Source organism: Brienomyrus brachyistius, chromosome 5 (genome assembly GCF_023856365.1).
Source record: "Brienomyrus brachyistius isolate T26 chromosome 5, BBRACH_0.4, whole genome shotgun sequence".
Taxonomy (NCBI): Eukaryota; Metazoa; Chordata; class Actinopteri; order Osteoglossiformes; family Mormyridae; genus Brienomyrus; species Brienomyrus brachyistius.
This window is the reverse complement of record NC_064537.1, coordinates 30,340,830-30,359,364: the sequence shown is the minus strand read 5'-3', so window position 1 is coordinate 30,359,364 and position 18,535 is coordinate 30,340,830. Positions and strand designations below refer to the sequence as shown.

Here is an 18,535-nt window from a genome sequence, read left to right as displayed (position 1 = left end):
TTTGAGCTTTGAAGTCAGTGGAAGCTTATAAGAATACTGTTGAGCAGAAGCAAACAATAGGACCTAAGCTGTCTGACGTGTTCAGAGAAGATCCAATGTGGTGGAGAAGACCACAATATTCGGAAAATGTAAAAGAGGAAGAGGATGATCCAGAACAAGATGGATGAAATGAATCAGGGTCAGATTAAGAGCATTAAGTGCCCCTGAGCAACAGAACATATAAGATCACATCAGAAAGAAAGGGAGCAGATTGGTAGCTCATGGAATTCAGAAATGCATCTATCATGGGAACATTGTTACATAGACTTTCCATGAGTGCCATATTAAAAGAACAATATGCAAGCATATTATACATACAGTACTGTGCAGTCTTAGGCAGCCAAGAAAAAAATAATGTTTAACTAACTGTCATGTTGGTGCAAAACTGTGCTGTTACGCCTGGCAAAGTGTGTCAGCTTAGCCATTTCAAACCCTCTGCTAAAATAACCTTGTTATTTCCAGCAACCATACAACACACTTATGTATTTTTTGACCTGACCACTAGCCCACCTCATATTCAATATCTCGTTCACTTTTTTTTAACTAATTCCTTAGGCTCTTTACTGGGTCCTAACCACTCAATTTAATTTGCGGTTTAGAAGCATTTTTTTAAACATGTTGGGATTCAGTTGTGGGGCGGCATGGTGGTGCAGTGGTTAGCACTGTCGCCTCACCTCTGGGACCCGGGTTCGAGTCTCCACCTGGGTCACATGTGTGCGGAGTTTGCATATTCTCCCCATGTCGTCGTGGGGTTTCCTCCGGGTACTCCGGTTTCCCCCCACAGTCCAAAAACGTGCTGAGGCTATTTGGAGTTGCTAAATTGCCCATAGGTGTGCATATGTGAGTGAATGGTGTGTGAGTGTGCCCTGCGATGGGCTGGCCCTCCATCCTGGGTTGTTCCCTGCCTCGTGCCCATTGCTTCCGGGATAGGCTCCGGACCCCCCGCGACCCAATAGGATAAGCGGTTTGGAAAATGGATGGATGGATGAATGGGATTCAATTGTAGTGCGCTGAGTTTGTGTGTTTCGGGGCATATCTCAGGACAGCAGGATCGCGAAAAAAAAAAGTTTGCGTCAACAAAATGGCGCCCGTGATTCTCTTTGGGTCCTAATGACCCAGTATTCAAATTTAATGGGATTAGGGCAGAGCCTGCATTCAACGCCCATGAAAAAAACTGAATCCTAATCAAATATGAAACCACAGGGCTATGGCAATGCAGAAGGGATGGGGCTAAAGGTATGAACCCTAGAAAAAATGATAGCTAGTAATAAACAGCTAAACTTGTAATAAAAGCAGAATAAAACAGGCTCCGACAAGACAGCCCACTGTGAATACGCTCTGGGTCCTAAAGATTTAGGATTCAACTTACCTAGTATTTCGCCGAGCTGGGCCTTTCCAAACGCTCTCACCGTGCAAAAGCAATGTAGCACCGGAAAAGACGCATTCACTCCCGCGGGGGGGGGGGGGGTTGGGTCCTCTGGGCTCGACTGCTCCTTTCCCTGAGCCAGTGTTGCCAATTTAGCGACTTTGTTGCTAGATTTCAGGCCCCCTTGACGACTTTTTTTCCAAAAAGCGCCTAGCGACAAATCTAGCGACTTTTGGACAAAACTTAGCAACAGTTACTCATCTCCCTGTGTCTGCTCTTATCAGTGAGCGCTAGCTCCGGCTGAAAGGACCAGCAAATTCCCGTAACCGTACGGCAGCTGACATAGATGTGAATGAGCTGCGCATGTGCAAACGGTGTTGCCACGGACCAAACACTTACCTGCTTTTCCTTTGCTTGAAATAAAACTATTTAATTTGACCGTTTATTCTTATTTTTTCTTATTATTTCATTGCAGCGGATGTAACTGCTGGTTAAGTTCCGTTGTGTTGTCTGGCAGAAAATATGTAACGCAATTGATAACAGTTTTATATTGGACACGTGAGGAAGGATTAGGGAAAACACGCAGAATGCAAATACGACGTAAGTACGTCATCAATATGCAAATATACGCACGACGTCACCTAGCGACATTTGGCGACTTTTCGAGCAGACTTTAGCTACTTTCCATTGAAAATAGTTGGCAACACTGGCCCTGTGCTCCAGGGTCACTGTGACCCCGTTGGAAGGTGGATGGATGAATAGATGGACAGATCAAATGAAAAAAATCACCAGTGACACAGTTCTCATTCATTAAAATTCTCTCACTTGACAATAATGTTATTAAATATGCATCAAAATCATGCCTTTTTTACGTTCTGGATGCCAAATGTGTTACTTTTGTCAAAAAGGACAACACTTTGAATCTCACGGTCCACACACTTCATGGATGATTCATACGGTTATTAAAAATTGAGAATAGTAACAATTTGCAGTAAGCACACAAAGACTTTAAAGGTTCTACATTTAGCTAATAGCAATAATTACATCTTTATCAGAAGAAAATTAGACTTCATTAAGACTCAGAATGTCTGAGGAAATAGACACTGGTTGTTGACTCAGTGTTGAACTATACATGACTGGCAATAGCAGAGTTAGTGAATGTCATGCTATGTTATTATTTTAGTGGCTGACTTGAGTGCCCTTCAACGGCTGAATTTAGCTGTTTAATCCATTCTGACTGGATACATGTAAACTATTATTCAACTACATTTAAAATCTTTTATAATAATTGAAAGGGTTTTACGAAAATGATTAATAATCCTTATTAAACAGTCCTTGTTTTTCTGGGAGAAATGGATTGTATCAACAAATTGTGTTTAGGCAAACTGATGCATATGAGAAGGGCTAGCTAAATAAGTATAAACTCATGGGTAAAATACACATGACTCCTCATCTCAGGTAACAAAGTAAATAGCAGCTGGTACTGAGTTATCCAATCAAATAGCTAATCATGCAGACTCTCATTAGTACATGCTAGTGTAATACAGTACTGTGCAAAAGTCTTAGGCAGCCAAGAAAAAAAAGTATGCTTAACTAACTGTCATGTTGGTGTAAAACTGTGCTGTTACGCCTGGCAAAGTGTGTCAGCTTCGCCATTTCAAACCCTCTGCTAAAATAATCCTGTTATTTCCAGCAACCATACAACACACCCGTGTGTTTTTTGACCTGACCACTAGCCCACCTCATATTCAATATCTCGTTCACTTTTTTAAAACTAATTAAGTTAATTAATTAAGCGAGCTGGTGGTGAAATTTAATAAATGCATAGAATGGTTCGGGTGCCACTGAGGAGAAGTTTAGGAACTGAAGTGGTGTTCATCTAGCTATCCAAGTAGATATCAGTAACTTTTTGGAGAACAGAAGACATTTTTACTAGTTTTATTGTGTTACTCGTAATTTTCATATGTTCTTATGTTAAATTATATTTTTTTGTTCTAAGAAAATGTGCACTTACTACGCAGATAAATAGCGTTAAACATTTCTTTTGAGTGCCTAAGACTTTTGCACAGTGCTGTACGTCAGAGGACCACAGTACGGTTCCATCAGTCTGGAGGGGTCGATAAAACCCATAATAATCTTGCAATTTATCAGTCTAGGATGAGACAAACATGCCTACAAATGAACAAAGTTCAATACAGTGGCTCTACATCCTTCAAAATCAACCCAAAAGAAACATTAGGTAGGATGCCGAAGAGACTAATGCAGGCCTCATTTGTGGAAAAATTAGAAGCAAAATCATTCAAAAGAAAACCCTTCGCTATCAAGAAAATAGAATGTTTTATTTAGCAGATGCTTCTGACCAAAGCAACACAAATAAGTCAAAAAGCACATTACAAACATACATGCTGTAAAGGAGTAAATTACTGTAGGTGCAAGTGCAGCTAGGCTGAGCTTCCATTGTGTAAGTAGTACTGGAAAAAGAGCCACACAATGCCTTTCAAACAAAGTAAGGACCTAATAAAACAAGTATTTAAATCAGCAGAAAATGCAATACTAAGAGCATTCAGGAAACATAGGTTAGCAGAGTTAAGTTTGCAAAATACCTGGATAATCTTGGAGAATTTTTGAAGGATGTTCTCTGGACAGATGTGTCTAAAACTGATCTTTTTGATTCCAACCTAAAAACTCCAGACTGCCTAGCAACTTATCGCAGCTATTGAGCCTGGTGGTGGGGACTCTTAATTTAGGTGACTCATAACAAAAGGCTCTGGACCGCAATTTCAGGCCCCAAATCCTCAAGTTAAAATTGCATACCTGAAAATTACTCTAACAATTCAGCAAATCTACTGAAAACTTCACCTTTTGTCTATACTGGGCATGAAGACACAACAGCTAGGAGTGTGTATGTCTCTGGGGATCAAATTTAGCAATATTTCATGCCAAATTCACACAATCGTTATAACCAATGGACACTCTGAAACCACTGGCGATACCATACTATGATTAGTGTGACTAGAAAACATTATATTATCCGTGTGGTCAAACACTCCTGAAAGGTCGGTCGTTTCAGAAACCAGCTACAAACAACAGTTCAGCCCTGCATTATGTCCATGGTCAAGCCCCAAAAAAGGTTTTTTTGTGGTGGGCGAACTGGTCTGAAACAGAGCAGACCCTCCTTCAGCAAAACGATGCTGTTTGCAAACCTCTGACAATAACAAGTGAGCCACAAGCAGGGAACAGCAGACTGACTGCACAATGAATTTGCCAATTAATTTGTGTTACTTACTTAGAAAGTGTCACTATTTAGAGGGACATACATGTTCCACAATGTACAACTCTGGCCATTAATCCTGGGAAACCTCAAGTTGGATTCCAGTAGTCAAACGGTCATTTAAACCCATAACTAACTGCTAACAGACCTCTCAGCGTCTTTGGATAACATTAAGGGAGCGATTTGTAGGATCGTGCTGTAGCACACATTTACAGGATGGGTGTCGGGTGTAAAAGTGGGTCTGTAGCCCATCGTTTTCTCCATAACCAGCTTTTGTTGATAGCGCACATTCCTCTGAATTTTAATGCTCATTGAAGATCCAAGTTAGTCGCTGGCCTTGTGATTCCAAAACAAACTCGGTCCACTGTGTTTTCAGCATTCATGGTAAATGTCAATCATTCTAATGGCGAGTGCCTCCAGCCATTGCCGTGCGGAATAAGTGCAGCGTCTCGGTGTTACAAAAATGTGATAAAAGACCCCATAAACACGGTCGAAAATCATAGCATCAGTTGCATAATCGCCGTGTTTCACAAACAGGGGTCTAGGAGCTTTGAAGAAAACAAGCACTTGTTTATGCCAGAGGGAATGCAAGGAAGCCAGAGTGGCCCGGCGAGTCTGCTGCTTCTGGAAGGCGGCCACCCGCAGCCGGAGCCCCCCAGGGGGGGCCTGTCGGGCTCGGCAGCCCAGGCAGGCAGCAGCCCTGCCAGCCTCAGAGCGGGAGACACGGCTGACCAGTGGTTAACCGAAGCTGGTCACCTACACTTCCGCTGGCTTCCCTCGGTGGGAAAAACAGTCTAGTCAAAATAATGGTGTCATTTTGGGTTTGTATACCCAAGGGAGGGATATACATAGTAACACTAAGAAAAAAGCCAAGACCATTAGGAATGAAGAGAGAGAGAGAGAGAAAAAAAGTTTTTGTATTTTAACCAAGTAAAGTGATTTCTATGGTATTCTTCCAGACTGGATTCAGACGTTTCAGCCTGTATTGAGATTTATGGCTCCCTGCTTGCTGGCAGACTGCTAGAATACTGTCCCTGTCTCAGCCACACACACAACCTCTGTGACCCGCAGTCTCCCTCTATCGTCTGCTTTTCTATCCAGATTATCGTTCTCTCTACGAGGCGGAAGGAATGAAGACAAAGGGAGGCCTCGTTCTATCCTCCAACTGCCTCCTGCTGGATATCAAACAGCTATTGGAAAACACTCTCTCTTCTGACGCAGCTCAATTACATGTCTTTACATGTTCTAATGTGGTGTGATGAATGGCTCTGCATTGTCGGATCTTAGCTACAGAGATTTTATCATATAAAAATTTAATTCAAAGCATCAAGATACAACTGAGAATAGAACTCAGTTTTTAATTATTATATTTTTACCACAATGGAAAACAGCAATTGTGAGGTAATTTTAATGCATCACCGAGTCAAACCTAATCCTAACCCACTAGTGTCACTGTTCACTAATCGGTGTTTTTCGTAAGATTTTGATTTTTGATTTTTTCGTTTTGCTGTAAGATTCCCCTGTAGCCTCATTACACAGTCGGAACTGTGGTATTTCAAACAAAAAAGGAGAGAATATATTTTTGACTGAAATGAGGATTATAATGAGAATGAGATGACTTGCCTTTTAGGATTTCAGATTTGTTCTGCACACACAAACACACATACACACACACACACACACACACACACACACACACACATTTCTATAAGGAAAAACCCTAATTCCAACTATTCCAACCCTAACCCCTACCCAGCCCTAACCTTAACCATAAGTAACCAAACAAAATACAAGACTTCTGGCATTTTTAGTTTTTTATTGCACTCACAGATTTTTATAAAATTGAGTTTCCCATTGTGAGGATATAAAAAATGGTCCCCACCTCATCAAAATAACAGGTCAAAATAACAGGACAATTTGGTCCCCACAATGTAACACACACACGCACGCACACACACACACACACACACACAGTCAGATTACTTTGCAGAGTCTGAACTTTGGTGATGCTGACTCCTAGCAATCACGCAGTCGACAATCCAGAATGTCTTGTTTTTGGTCTGTCTCCTCAAACTTCCCAGTGACAGTCATTGTTGTACTGTAACAGCTCAACTGGTTCTACTTACAATGCATGGTTATCTGCATTTATTAATACGTGACTGTTGTTTTTTCACTACCAAGCCGACTCAGTTGTCTGTTTCGGACACGGATTCAGTCCCCACAGCATTTGTAGGGTCAATCTGCTCACGCATTTACTGGAGGCTTCGACTCAACTGGAGCTCACAATAAACGTCCATTCACTTACTTTAACCCCCGTTAATAATAGGATGCTGTGGCTTCACACAAACAAGTAACAGTCTCCTTCCAAAATAGAAATCTGAAGAAACCCATGTAGCAGACTGTGCCCTTGAGTGCCCCTTAATCCTGGAAACATCACTATAATGGAAGCCACAGGCTGCCCTGACGTACGGTGGCTTCATCGTGAGACAGGAATTAGGGGATCACATGTTTGTGGACAGACATTTTTATTGGAGGGTAAGGATCTGATGGACTGGAAGTACCAAAATGACCTCAAGGGGGTTTCCTACATGAGTATGTGCCTTTCTTTCATATTTAGGGAATGCCCCCGCCAGCTCTACAGCTCATTTTTAAATTCATTTAAAATTTTAAATTAATATCTCCAGCCAAACCTTTACACTGACCCACAGACTATTAATTAGCATATGACATCACAGAGGGGGCGTGTCTCCCTACATTCTGTATTACTGCTCCGCGGTTGCAGCCACTTCTGATTGGTCCCCAAGGGACGCAGCCTCCCCACCTCACACCACAGCTGTTTTCCATAAGGGATCAGAAATCAGTGGCAGCTACAGGCTCTGTGTAAACATGACAATTACGCTAGATTAAAGTGGCAAAATGCCGCCAAGCCATCCAGTGCCTTCACAAATATGTTTTCGTAAATAACTCCGAGTGGCACCGTCAGAGTGCCATTTTCCTAAACGGATGCGTCCCCCCTCCCCAACCCTACACACGAAATCTGACTACTCCCTGTACACTATAAAATTCCACTTGAAAACATCAATTATTTCACTCTGTCTTTTGCCTCCTTTTATTTGTTGTGTCATTGGGCTTATTGCTCATGCTGTATATTATTCTGCTCCCTATAATTTGATGACAATCAAGAATCAGCTCATAGAATTAACCCCCCCCCCCCCCCCCACACACACACACACACACACGCACGTGGTGTTTATCCCCAGGACAAATGCTTTGGTAACCTTCACGTAAGGAAAACATCACACTTGGGGATTCTGGAAGTCTGAGGGTAATTTAATGTCATTGGACCCACATCCTGTCAGCCACAGGAAATAGTAGGTAAATGACAGACTTGGGAGGCTGGCTTCCCATCACACGTTTTAAATACAGCTCTGTCCCGGGGCAGCTTCCCCTGTCTAGGGCTCCAATGGACTAATGAATCCCCAAGCTGTGTACGCTTGTGTTTCGGTGAGAACACTCAAAATATATACCTACAACACAATGGCAGCTCCCTGAATGTTCCCTATTAAACAAACCCCTGCTGAATTCAGATTCAACTTCATATTCAGTGAGATTTAGAGAGTTTATGAATCATGGTGAACATAGTGTCTCGTGGTATCTATAACAAAGTTTAACACACAGAAGAAGGGATGTCCCAATGAAAAACACTCTGGGGAAAAACCAAGGTTTGGTTAAAAGCTCAGGGTTAAAGAACTATAAGCTAAAGCACAAACTTGGAATGCTACAGTAGATGTTCATTAAATGTGAATCTGCATAAAAAGGATGAAACAATGTTTGGATCAGAAAGTGGTAATAAATGTGGAATTAAACTTTGGACTCTCTGTCCATTTTTAATAGCTGTTTATCCATCTGGGATTCAGTAATCCGGAGTCCTTGTATGGATGGAGCATTCAGCAGTGTTCCCACAAAAGACAGTAAAAATTGCCCACACTCTCATACAAATACAATGCACTCAGGCTTGCATTAAAAGCACAAATACACTGGCACTCAAATCCTTTGTTCACGCAGAGTCTCACGTGCATGGATTCATGTTCAAAGGTCACTCATACACACCAGTAACACTGAAGGTGAAAGATCAGTCAACGGTCAATTAATGCAATTAAGTTTGAACTTCAGCACAGTACTTCAGCATTCGGCAATATCAATCCAAATTTTTCAAAACTGCTTTGTGATTGTACAGTGGATAAATACTATACAGCTGCATTTGAACATAAACGTAGATTTAATTAATAAATCGGTTTAAAAATCACAATCCTAAACACTCTTTATGTAAACTGTACATTTGTTTTTGAGTGATTGTTACTTTTGAGTAAGTGATTTTTATTTATTTATTTATTTATTTATTTATTTTACTCCGAAAAGTACATATATTGACAGCGGAGTAATTAAGACAGTCTTGGGAAAATCAAGCAGATCAAGAATGCTAATGAATGTTCATTTTTCATCCTAACTGATTTAATTGCAAGATTCCTTTGTCTGGTTAAGTAGTTCAGTGCTTCTGAAGACATGCATAAACCTGAAGAACATCTGCCGACCGGCACAGCCTCACCAAGGTTTCTGGACAATAGTGATTAATTAATCACATTTAGGCAAACAAGAGGCTCGGAGCTCGCATGTCCTCAGACACACTTTCGGTGAATCAGTAATTCTGTGGAAAATAGTTTGTTTTGAATGCTTTAACAAGGCCTGCGAATTCAGAGAGAGATTTTTCTATTGTAAACACTTAAATGAAACGGTTCGGTAATGTTGCTTTTTGCTGGACTTATACAGGCACCTATAAAAAGGGCTGGGTAGCTTTCGGGAGACTTTGCGCATTTACCAATTGTCTTTTACTAGGCTGCTTGTATTTTCCGGAAGTGCACCACGAAGCAATAAAAATGGATACATGTTTCAAAATAGGACCAATGTTGCATAACATGACTGCCGTCAACCTAATTTCTAGGAGGGTCACACTGTGCGCTTGGAAGCCAGTCCTGATTGGGTCGAAGCGCCTTTGGTTTCACAGCAGGGAGTACTCTCTGCTGCCCCCGGCAGTGGTCCACATGAACTGCATCTGTGCCACAGAGGCGCTAACCACGTCTGCAGCAAGGAATTCGACAGCATTCCCAGCTCTTGATAGCTGCCACGAGCAGACCACAAGCTCAGGCGATACCCTTTATGAGCACAACCTATTCTTTCTCTGCGGTGAGGATTTTGGGGTTTTCCTCTGTTTCAAAAAAAAAAAGACAAACAGAGCGATATGAATCTGAACGGATTGCGAGTCTCCATCGCTTAATGCACACAGGGAACTATTTTATGCTGCAGATTCTGTAGGAAAATCCCAAAAGTCTTCCAGCTCCATTATACAGATCATCCGTCCATCCATCCGTCCATCCATCCGTCCATCCATCCATCCATCCATCCATCCATCCATCCATCCGTCCATCCATCCGTCCATCCATCCATCCATCCATTCATCCATCCCTCTTCCTACTTCTAACAGAGTACAAGCCAGTGGGAGCAGACAGTATAGGGCAAAAAGCAGGGGTACAGGATTACAGTCTATATATATATAGATAGATAGATGCAACATGTAGCATATAAAATGTATTGTAACCTATACTCTGTACATAGAAGTAACATATATACTACACAGATGGAATATAAATACCTGACACGTTCTAGACACGTGAAGAGATAAATGACATATGACAAAATGTGATCTAGTTTGCGTCTGATACATTGTAACTCCGCCGTATGATAACGTGCTACTGAAGAACGTGCCTAGAACAGATAACCACATTAACTATATCTACATGTACCACTGCCACCAGTAGTCCATGATTACATAATCAGTGTAACAGCTGATAACATAACGTTCTGTTGTGTACTGTTGTCTATCACTGTTAATGAAGTCTGTGACACAGCTATGTAGGTGGTAAGATGTCAATTTAACTAACATTAAAGTCCCTTACGGTCCCTGTATTGCTCCACAAGACAGATCTTGTCCTTAAGCTGCAGACACACTGACTCAGAGGCACTTGAAGGTTTCGTCTGAGTTGCACCACAAATATGCAGGAGCTGCCCAGAGCGCGGGGGTGGGGGTGAGCTCGTCATCGCACGCCGACTCGGCTTCTCGCAGCCAGTCGTCCCAAAATCAGGGGAAAAACATCAGAAAAATAAAACACAGCTGACATATCATATCACATAACATAACTGAGGGGGGAGCGGAGAAACATTCACGGGCAGAAGGTGGGTTTCAACACACAGCAATGGCCATGCAGAGACCTTCAACCTTCAAGCGGTTAGTCTTGCTAATCATGACTTTTCCATCACAAATTAAAGACACATTTTGCAGATGGTATTGACTTTATATGACTTATTTGGCAGATTTGAAGAGTTCATATCTGTAGTGAAAAAGCTACCAACCCGTGTAACTAACAGCACAAACCGCTGATACCATTTTCCCAGTTTTCTCGTCCACTTGCTGCACCTGGGTCACTCATCTGCTGTGTAGCTTTTATTTTTATATATTTCTATGAGTATTATTATCATTTCCCCCCCCCCCCCCGTCCCATGACCCTGAGCAAGATAAATGGATTTATGGATGGATAGATGGATGGATGAATGGATGTATGGATGGATGGATATACTATTATCTCTGTGATCCAGGTTTCACACTTGTGGCCTGAGAAAGTGAGTTATGAACACATTGCTTAAACCACAGCTGGACTGAGATTACTGTCTCATGTTCACATTCCTTCACACTCATCCATTGACATTTCAACACCAAAGCTGTAAGTCACTTGGTATGAAGGAGTCATAATAATGTAGGTAAGATTTACTCAGGTTATAAGAACTTATAACTTTGGCAACAACAGGTCTTGCTCTTTGCTTTTAAGTAGGTGCTTCAGAAGGAGTTACCCAAGAATGGCATCCTGCTATGTCTCATTGGAGCTGGCAGGACACGGAGGTTCTGTTTGGGTAACTCTGTGCCCTCATTCCCAGAGTCTCCGCACAGCCTTCTTTCACGAATAATGGAAAAGAGGAAGTGGACAAATGAAAAGCAAATTTTAACATGACAGGATACTGTAGGCAGATTGTTGTACGGAAACCACCCATAATAAATACTATTTATACCATCATAAAGGCTATTTATGGATCCAGTGGTGCAAAGAGCAGGAGCCCTCCACTGCCATGCCGTGGAGAAATATGATATGCGACAGATGGTCCTTCGGTGTGTTTGCAGTGACGTGTGGTCACTGCCCACGGGGCCCTTTCTAAGTGCAGGGTGCAGGCAGACGGCTTCCCATAATCATGTGGGATGCCTTTTCCGGCATTTTCAACCTGCCTCTCTTCATTCTCTCTCAGGAAAAAGATTTATTCAACATGTCATGCTTCCAAAATAATGCAGGCCCAGTGCAGAACCTGCTCAACTACTTTCGAACAGCACAAAGATGTATGTTCATTTTCACTGACTCTCCTAGAGGCAATGGCTGAAGAAATGAACTCAACAGCACTCCAGTAATGTGACATTTCTGTGTAACGTGACATTCTCAAGCAACATAAACATAACTATAAACATAAAAAGATTCCAATACAAAAGTCACTACAGAAAAAGAAATGAGTAACGAGCAAAAGCAAGTTAAAAAATATGCTGACATAATGGTGCTGCCACGGTGGCCACTACTCCTATTACTAGTATTACAAGATGAAGCAAAAAGAATGACGAAAAGAATGGTCTAAAAGTAATCCATTCATCCAACAGTCCATCCACCTAATATTTGTCTCAGTGAAAGTCACAATTCAGTTTCACATGTAACACTTACTGAAGTTACACTAGAATTTCCAGTTTGTGCAAGACTGCCATCTAGCTTGCAGTGTGCGGGGAATCTGGGTTTGCCAGCTTTGGTCAGCTGGCTGGAGGGAGATCCTCAATTCCACATAAGTCTGCACACACATTTACATATATGTAGCCATTCAATTACCTTGTAAATAGTCTGTGGGTTTGCAAACTAGCCCAACATTTTGATGTAGCAAGTTTTATAATGGAATAATACAGATTTGCCGTACGATTTCTTGCATGAGCGTGAGAGTCTGAAACCTTGTCACGCCAGATGTGTGACGGTTGGCAACCCTGCGGTAATTCATGCAGTAAGTTGTTTAATTTATTCATGAAACAAGTTAAAATACTAAATATATGTACCTTTCCACTGATACCTCTATCACTTCCCAATGCTACAATCCTGTAAGACAGAAATGGCTACTGCCTGTATTTAAAACCTCACCCCTTTGCCAAGACTTTGAACCTTAAGTTAATACAGCATTTTAATAACTGTCTTAATAGGTATGACTGTTTGGATTCTTTAACATGGGAAACACTAATCAGTAATCACCCTTTTTGAGTATACTTACATACTTCAAATTCAATCTTTATATCCATACCTTTGATACTATGCACCATACCCAAAAGCATATTCTTTGTTCTACTCCCAAGAACTGAAATTAAGGCATCCATTCACATGAGGTGTATTTGTTTTTATGCATAAAGCTCATTACATTTTTTCTTGGGTGTAATTAATATTTTATGTTATATGATTTGCACTGGGGGCGGCATGGTGGTGCAGTAGTTAGCACTGGTGCCTCACACCTCTGGGACCCGGGTTCGAGTCTCCACCTGGGTCACATGTGTGTGGAGTTTGCATGTTCTCCCCATGTCGTCGTGGGGTTTCCTCCGGGTATTCCGGTTTCCCCCCACAGTCCAAAAACATGCTGAGGCTAATTGGAGTCGCTAAATTCACCCATAGGTGTGCATATGTGGGTGAATGGTGTGTGAGTGTGCCCTGCGATGGGCTGGCCCCCCATCCTGGGTTGTTCCCTGCCTCGTATCCCAATAAGATAAGCGGTTTGGAAAATGGATGGATGATTTGCGTTTGTAAAGTAGTGTGACATAAGCTTGCTCCCTCGGAGAATATTTCTTCTGGACTAAAACACACTATAACTTTAGTGGAACTTGCACTATTAAACAGCAGCGATACGCAGAAGCGCATTGACACTTAATTGCAGGGAGGATCTGCTGCGCTACTTCCGGTACGAGCGCCACTCGCGAGTACGTCATCAAGAAGCGCCGGCTGCCTGTATGTGGCAGTAACATTTCAATGACATTTTGGTCTGAGTTTTAATTTTAATTTAGCGTAAATGGCTTCGGTGACGCAGAAGATGACAATTAATCTCTGGGCGCGGGTTTTCAATATCACCAGAGTACGGCATTACAGAGGTAAGCAGGTGAATAAACCGCAGAAATGTGTTGTTTTTCGGACACCAACACTTGCACATGATAACTGTCTTTTAATAATCACAGAAAACGTGGGATTTTACTTACCTAGAGTCGCTGTAGTGTGTCTGTAATGTGTCTAATATATGCCCTCATGCTATGTCTGTAGACACTCGTAATTGGTACGTAAATCATATCAATTCTGTGTACAACAAATCTTCAATCCCCTCACTGTGGAGTGTGTCATTAAATTAGATATAGCATAGTGCAGATTTACCTCGTTACTAGCTTGGTGGATGATGCAGTTCTGGAGATAGCTTTTTTTGTGGAATCCTGGGCATTTGGCTAAAATCGTCAGGTATCATTTGTTCAGTTATGTCACTGAATGGATGTGTGGCTGACTCTGTCAGATAAACAGTGTGTGTGTGTGTTTTTTTTTTTTTTTGCGCGAAGCATCAGTGATTGCCCTGAATTCTCGGGGTTACAGTGTGCTGCCACCCCCCCGTGATGCTGAGGAGAAAGCGGTCCTGGACAAAATGCTGAGGGTCGACCATGCCGGAGAGTTTGGGGCAAATCGCATATATGCTGGCCAGATGGCGGTTCTGGGGAGGACCCATTTAGGACCACTGATCCAGGTACTGAGAATGCACCACCTGCAACATTTTCAGAGAGCGCGGAAACGTCCAGGAAGAATAGCCAAGAGGTCTACTTTGAAATCCATGCTAAGTCTTGGCTCTGATATGTATACGTGTTTTTATCCATTTTAACTGACAGCCAAAAGTTAGTAATTTGTATAAATTCAGGGTATCCTTACGTTTAATAAATGTGTTGGGCTTTAAACTGCAAAAAGTACAACTACACCACCAACATATTTTTACTTTCTTTATCTACATGAGCTCCTCTTTTAAAAGATGATGTGACTGCCAGCTGTCCCTTTCTTCACTGCCACTTCAGTGTTTATCACTTCCATGGTATACCAAAACAGCATGTGGTGTGCTCTGCTAATCCAGTGTAATAAACATAAGAATATGCTGCTGTGATGCTGTGACCCCAAACAAGTCATAGAAAAAACAATGACTCGGCAGTCAAAGAGACATCAGGTGAATTATTTCATAAAGAAATCATAATTCTCGAAGGATTTCATAAATGGGGTGTACAGGTCAGCTCTGGCAAAAGAGTGACCTTGTCACACAAAAAGCAACATCACACCATTCGTTGGCAAAAAATGTGAATGGATCCTAAACAAGACTTTTTCACGTCCTTTACACACTTCAGGCAGCTGAGCATTTCTAATTGTGTCAGTAAATGTAGTGCACTACAGTACGCAATGGTGCATCACTAAATTCGCTGCATCAGCTGATTTGCAACAGCTGTGTAAGATACTGAAACTGAGAAGCAGATCTGTCATATTGTTTTAAAACATCTTTTTCATTGAAATATGCCTTTATATATACTACATGAAATGTAAAGTGGAGATAACTTAAAATACATAAATAAAATAAAAGCCAATGAACATGAAAATTAGACATAACATCTGCTACAGGTTTTGCAGACCAATGTAAGATCATATTATTCCTGCTATCGACCGTGGGATGCATGCAGCAGTTACATCAAAATATTCAATTGAAATGACTCAATGATCATATCAAAATACAACTGCTCTTCGTTTAGCGATTAAGATACTTTCCGACAGCCTGGCCGTTAAGCAAAAAGGTTTCTAAGTGAAAATCAAGGTATCCTAGGCGTAACCATGATTTTGTTTACGATTTTACTTCAGCCTTTCGTATTCAGTTTCTGTAATCTTTCATGAATTGGATATTTTTAACAACATTTTATACATTCTACTTCAAAGATTTCCCTCACCTCAGTGTGCATTGTTGTCAAGTGCACACAATATCACTATAAATACACAAATTGGTTGGAAAAATGATTTTTTATTACTATTGTATTTGCGAATGGTCACTAATTGACGTTCGTAAAAGTAGTTTAGTGTATTTAGCGTGCGAGTTGATGTTCCTGTTCTCAGTGTTTTTCATATGGGGCTGCAGCAAATGTGGGATCAAGAGAAGATACATCTGCGTAAATTTGATGAGATCCTGGCGGAGAACCGAGTGCGGCCCACGGCGTTGCTTCCCCTCTGGAACGTTGCTGGGTTTCTGCTTGGTGAGTGAGAGAGGAAACGGGCGGACAGCAGTCTGCATAAAGGGCAAAGCCATTTTTCCAGTGGGGGCTGAAGGTCGCCATAGGCCGGCAATCATATGCTTTACAGACTGATCACAGGTGCCCTCTGTTGGCCGACAGGGGCTTCTACAGCCTTGCTGGGGAAGGAGGGGGCAATGGCGTGCACTGTCGCAGTGGAGGAGAGCATCTCAGAGCACTACAACAGCCAGATCCGGGCCCTGATGGAGGCTGACCCTGAGAGATACAAAGACTTATTACAAGTAAGGGGGCAGAACGTCCCCTATATTTTTTTATATGACACCCACACAAATGCAGTACCTGCCAGTATTCTAATTAGGCTTGAGGAATATAACAGTAGTATGATATGCTGGTCCTCTGTTAGTATTATGGTATACCGTAGTATTTTGGATATATGATGGTATTTTTATTGGGTGTCCCCCCTGCCACCCCTCAACAGAGTTTTTCTGGTGGCTCCTTTCCAAATTCTGGAGTAACATTGCTTTTGAAAATACCACCAAAATACCATTTGTCTCTGTATAATGAAAAATTAGATCCTTCTCAAACCTGTGTGATATCATTGTTACTGCAGGTTTGACATTTTGAAAAAGCAACTACTGAATCATTGAAATACATGAGTACCCTGTAGATGGCAATGTAGGCCCATTAAAGGGAACTGTTCCTATAATAGGCCTTGGAAATGTTATGAGCTGGTATGTTGTGAGTTTGCTCTGTAATACAAAACCTACTGTATGGACTTAGTTGGCTATAGATGTGTTATGCTGGAAAGCAGTTAACAGATTGTTTTATTGTTTTTCAGTTAATTAAAGAGTTCCGTGATGATGAGATTGAACATCATGACACAGGACTGGAGCATGATGCTGAATCGGTAAGGGTGGGTCCCTGCACAATCATGTCTCAGTCTGTCTACCACTAACAGCTCTTCTACATTCTCTGTTGCATGTGTGTAGCTTTCGTCTTTAGATGTAGCTTTGCTTTGTGATGCTAATTCCGCTTTAGCTAACTTTTCCTGTAAGGTTCTGGTCTGTGTTTTATGGACTTGGAGAAGGCATTCGACCGTGTCCCTCGGGGAGTCCTGTAGGGAGTGCTCCGGGAGTATGGGGTACTGGGCCCCCTTTTAAGGGCGGTTCGGTCCCTGTATGACCGGTGCCAGAGCCTGGTCCGCATGGGCGGCAATAAGTCGGACTCGTTTCCGGTGAGGGCTCCGTCAGGGCTGCCCTTTGTCACCGATTCTGTTCATAGCTTTAATGGACAGAATTTCTAGGCGCAGCCAGGGCGTTGAGGGTGTCTGGTTCGGTGACCTCAGGATTAGGTCTCTGCTTTTTGCAGATGATGTGGTTCTGTTGGCCTCATCGGACCGTGACCTTCAGCTCTCACTGGAGCAGTTCGCAGCCGAGTGTGAAGCGGCTAGGATGAGAATCAGCACCTCCAAATCCGAGACCATGGTTCTCAGCCGGAAAAGGGTAGAATGCTCTCTCCGGGTTGGGGATGGGGATGGGAGTTTAAGTATCTCGGGATCTTGTTCACGAGTGGGGGAACGATGGAACGGGAGATCGACAAGCGGATCGGTGCGGCGTCAGCAGTCATGTGGGCGCTGCATCGGTCTGTCATGGTGAAGAGAGAGCTGAGCCAAAAGGCGAAGCTCTCGATTTACCAGTCGATCTACGTTCCTACCCTCACCTATAGTCATGAACTATGGGTAGTGACCGAAAGAACAAGATCGCGGGTGCAAGCGGCCGAAATGAGTTTCCTCCGCAGGGTGGCTGGGCTCTCCCTTAGAGATAGGGTGAGGAGCTCAGTCATTCGGGAGGGACTCAGAGTAGAGCCGCTGCTCCTCCGCATCGAGAGGAGCCAGATGAGGTGGCTCGGGCATCTGATTAGGATACCTCTGGGACGCCTCCCTGGGGAGGTGTTCCGGGCATGTCCCACTGGGAGGAGACCCCGGGGAAGACCCAGGACACGCTGGAGAGACTATGTCTCTCGGCTGGCCTGGGAACGCCTCGGGATCCCCCCAGAGGAGCTGGATGAAGTGGCCGGGGAGAGGGAAGTCTGGGTCTCCCTGCTGAGACTGCTGCCCCCGCGACCTGACCCCGGATTAAGTGGAAGATGATGGATGGATGGATGGATGGATGGGTTCTGGTCAGAAGTGGGCTGCAGCGCTTCCTGTCGTCTTGCATGGAGCGGTGCTCTGATGGTAAAGGCTGTTTGTGTTTCAGGTCCCCGGATACTGGCTTTTGAAGAGCGCCATTCAATTTGGCTGCAAGGCTGCCATTTATGCATCTGAGCGTATCTAGAGGCATCGCCAAGACGTATTTCTTAAATTAAGAATAAATGGTTGTATTTATGTTGA

At 42.7% G+C, this 18,535-nt stretch overlaps 1 protein-coding gene across 2 annotated transcripts; it reads left to right on the top strand.

Moving 5' to 3' along the window:
- Positions 1 to 13,811: 13,811 nt before the first annotated feature.
- coq7 (coenzyme Q7 homolog, ubiquinone (yeast)) lies at positions 13,812 to 18,535 on the top strand. Of its 2 annotated transcripts, XM_049015270.1 has the most exons (7): positions 13,812 to 13,989; positions 14,440 to 14,621; positions 16,035 to 16,149; positions 16,288 to 16,427; positions 16,985 to 17,053; positions 17,515 to 17,648; positions 18,402 to 18,535. In XM_049015270.1, exons 1-6 carry the CDS (start codon positions 13,911 to 13,913, stop codon positions 17,599 to 17,601), a joined length of 672 nt encoding a protein of 223 aa, XP_048871227.1. In that variant the 5' UTR covers positions 13,812 to 13,910; the 3' UTR covers positions 17,602 to 17,648; positions 18,402 to 18,535. The 2 variants fall into 2 exon arrangements, with proteins under 2 accessions (XP_048871227.1, XP_048871229.1); XM_049015272.1 differs by lacking the exon at positions 17,515 to 17,648.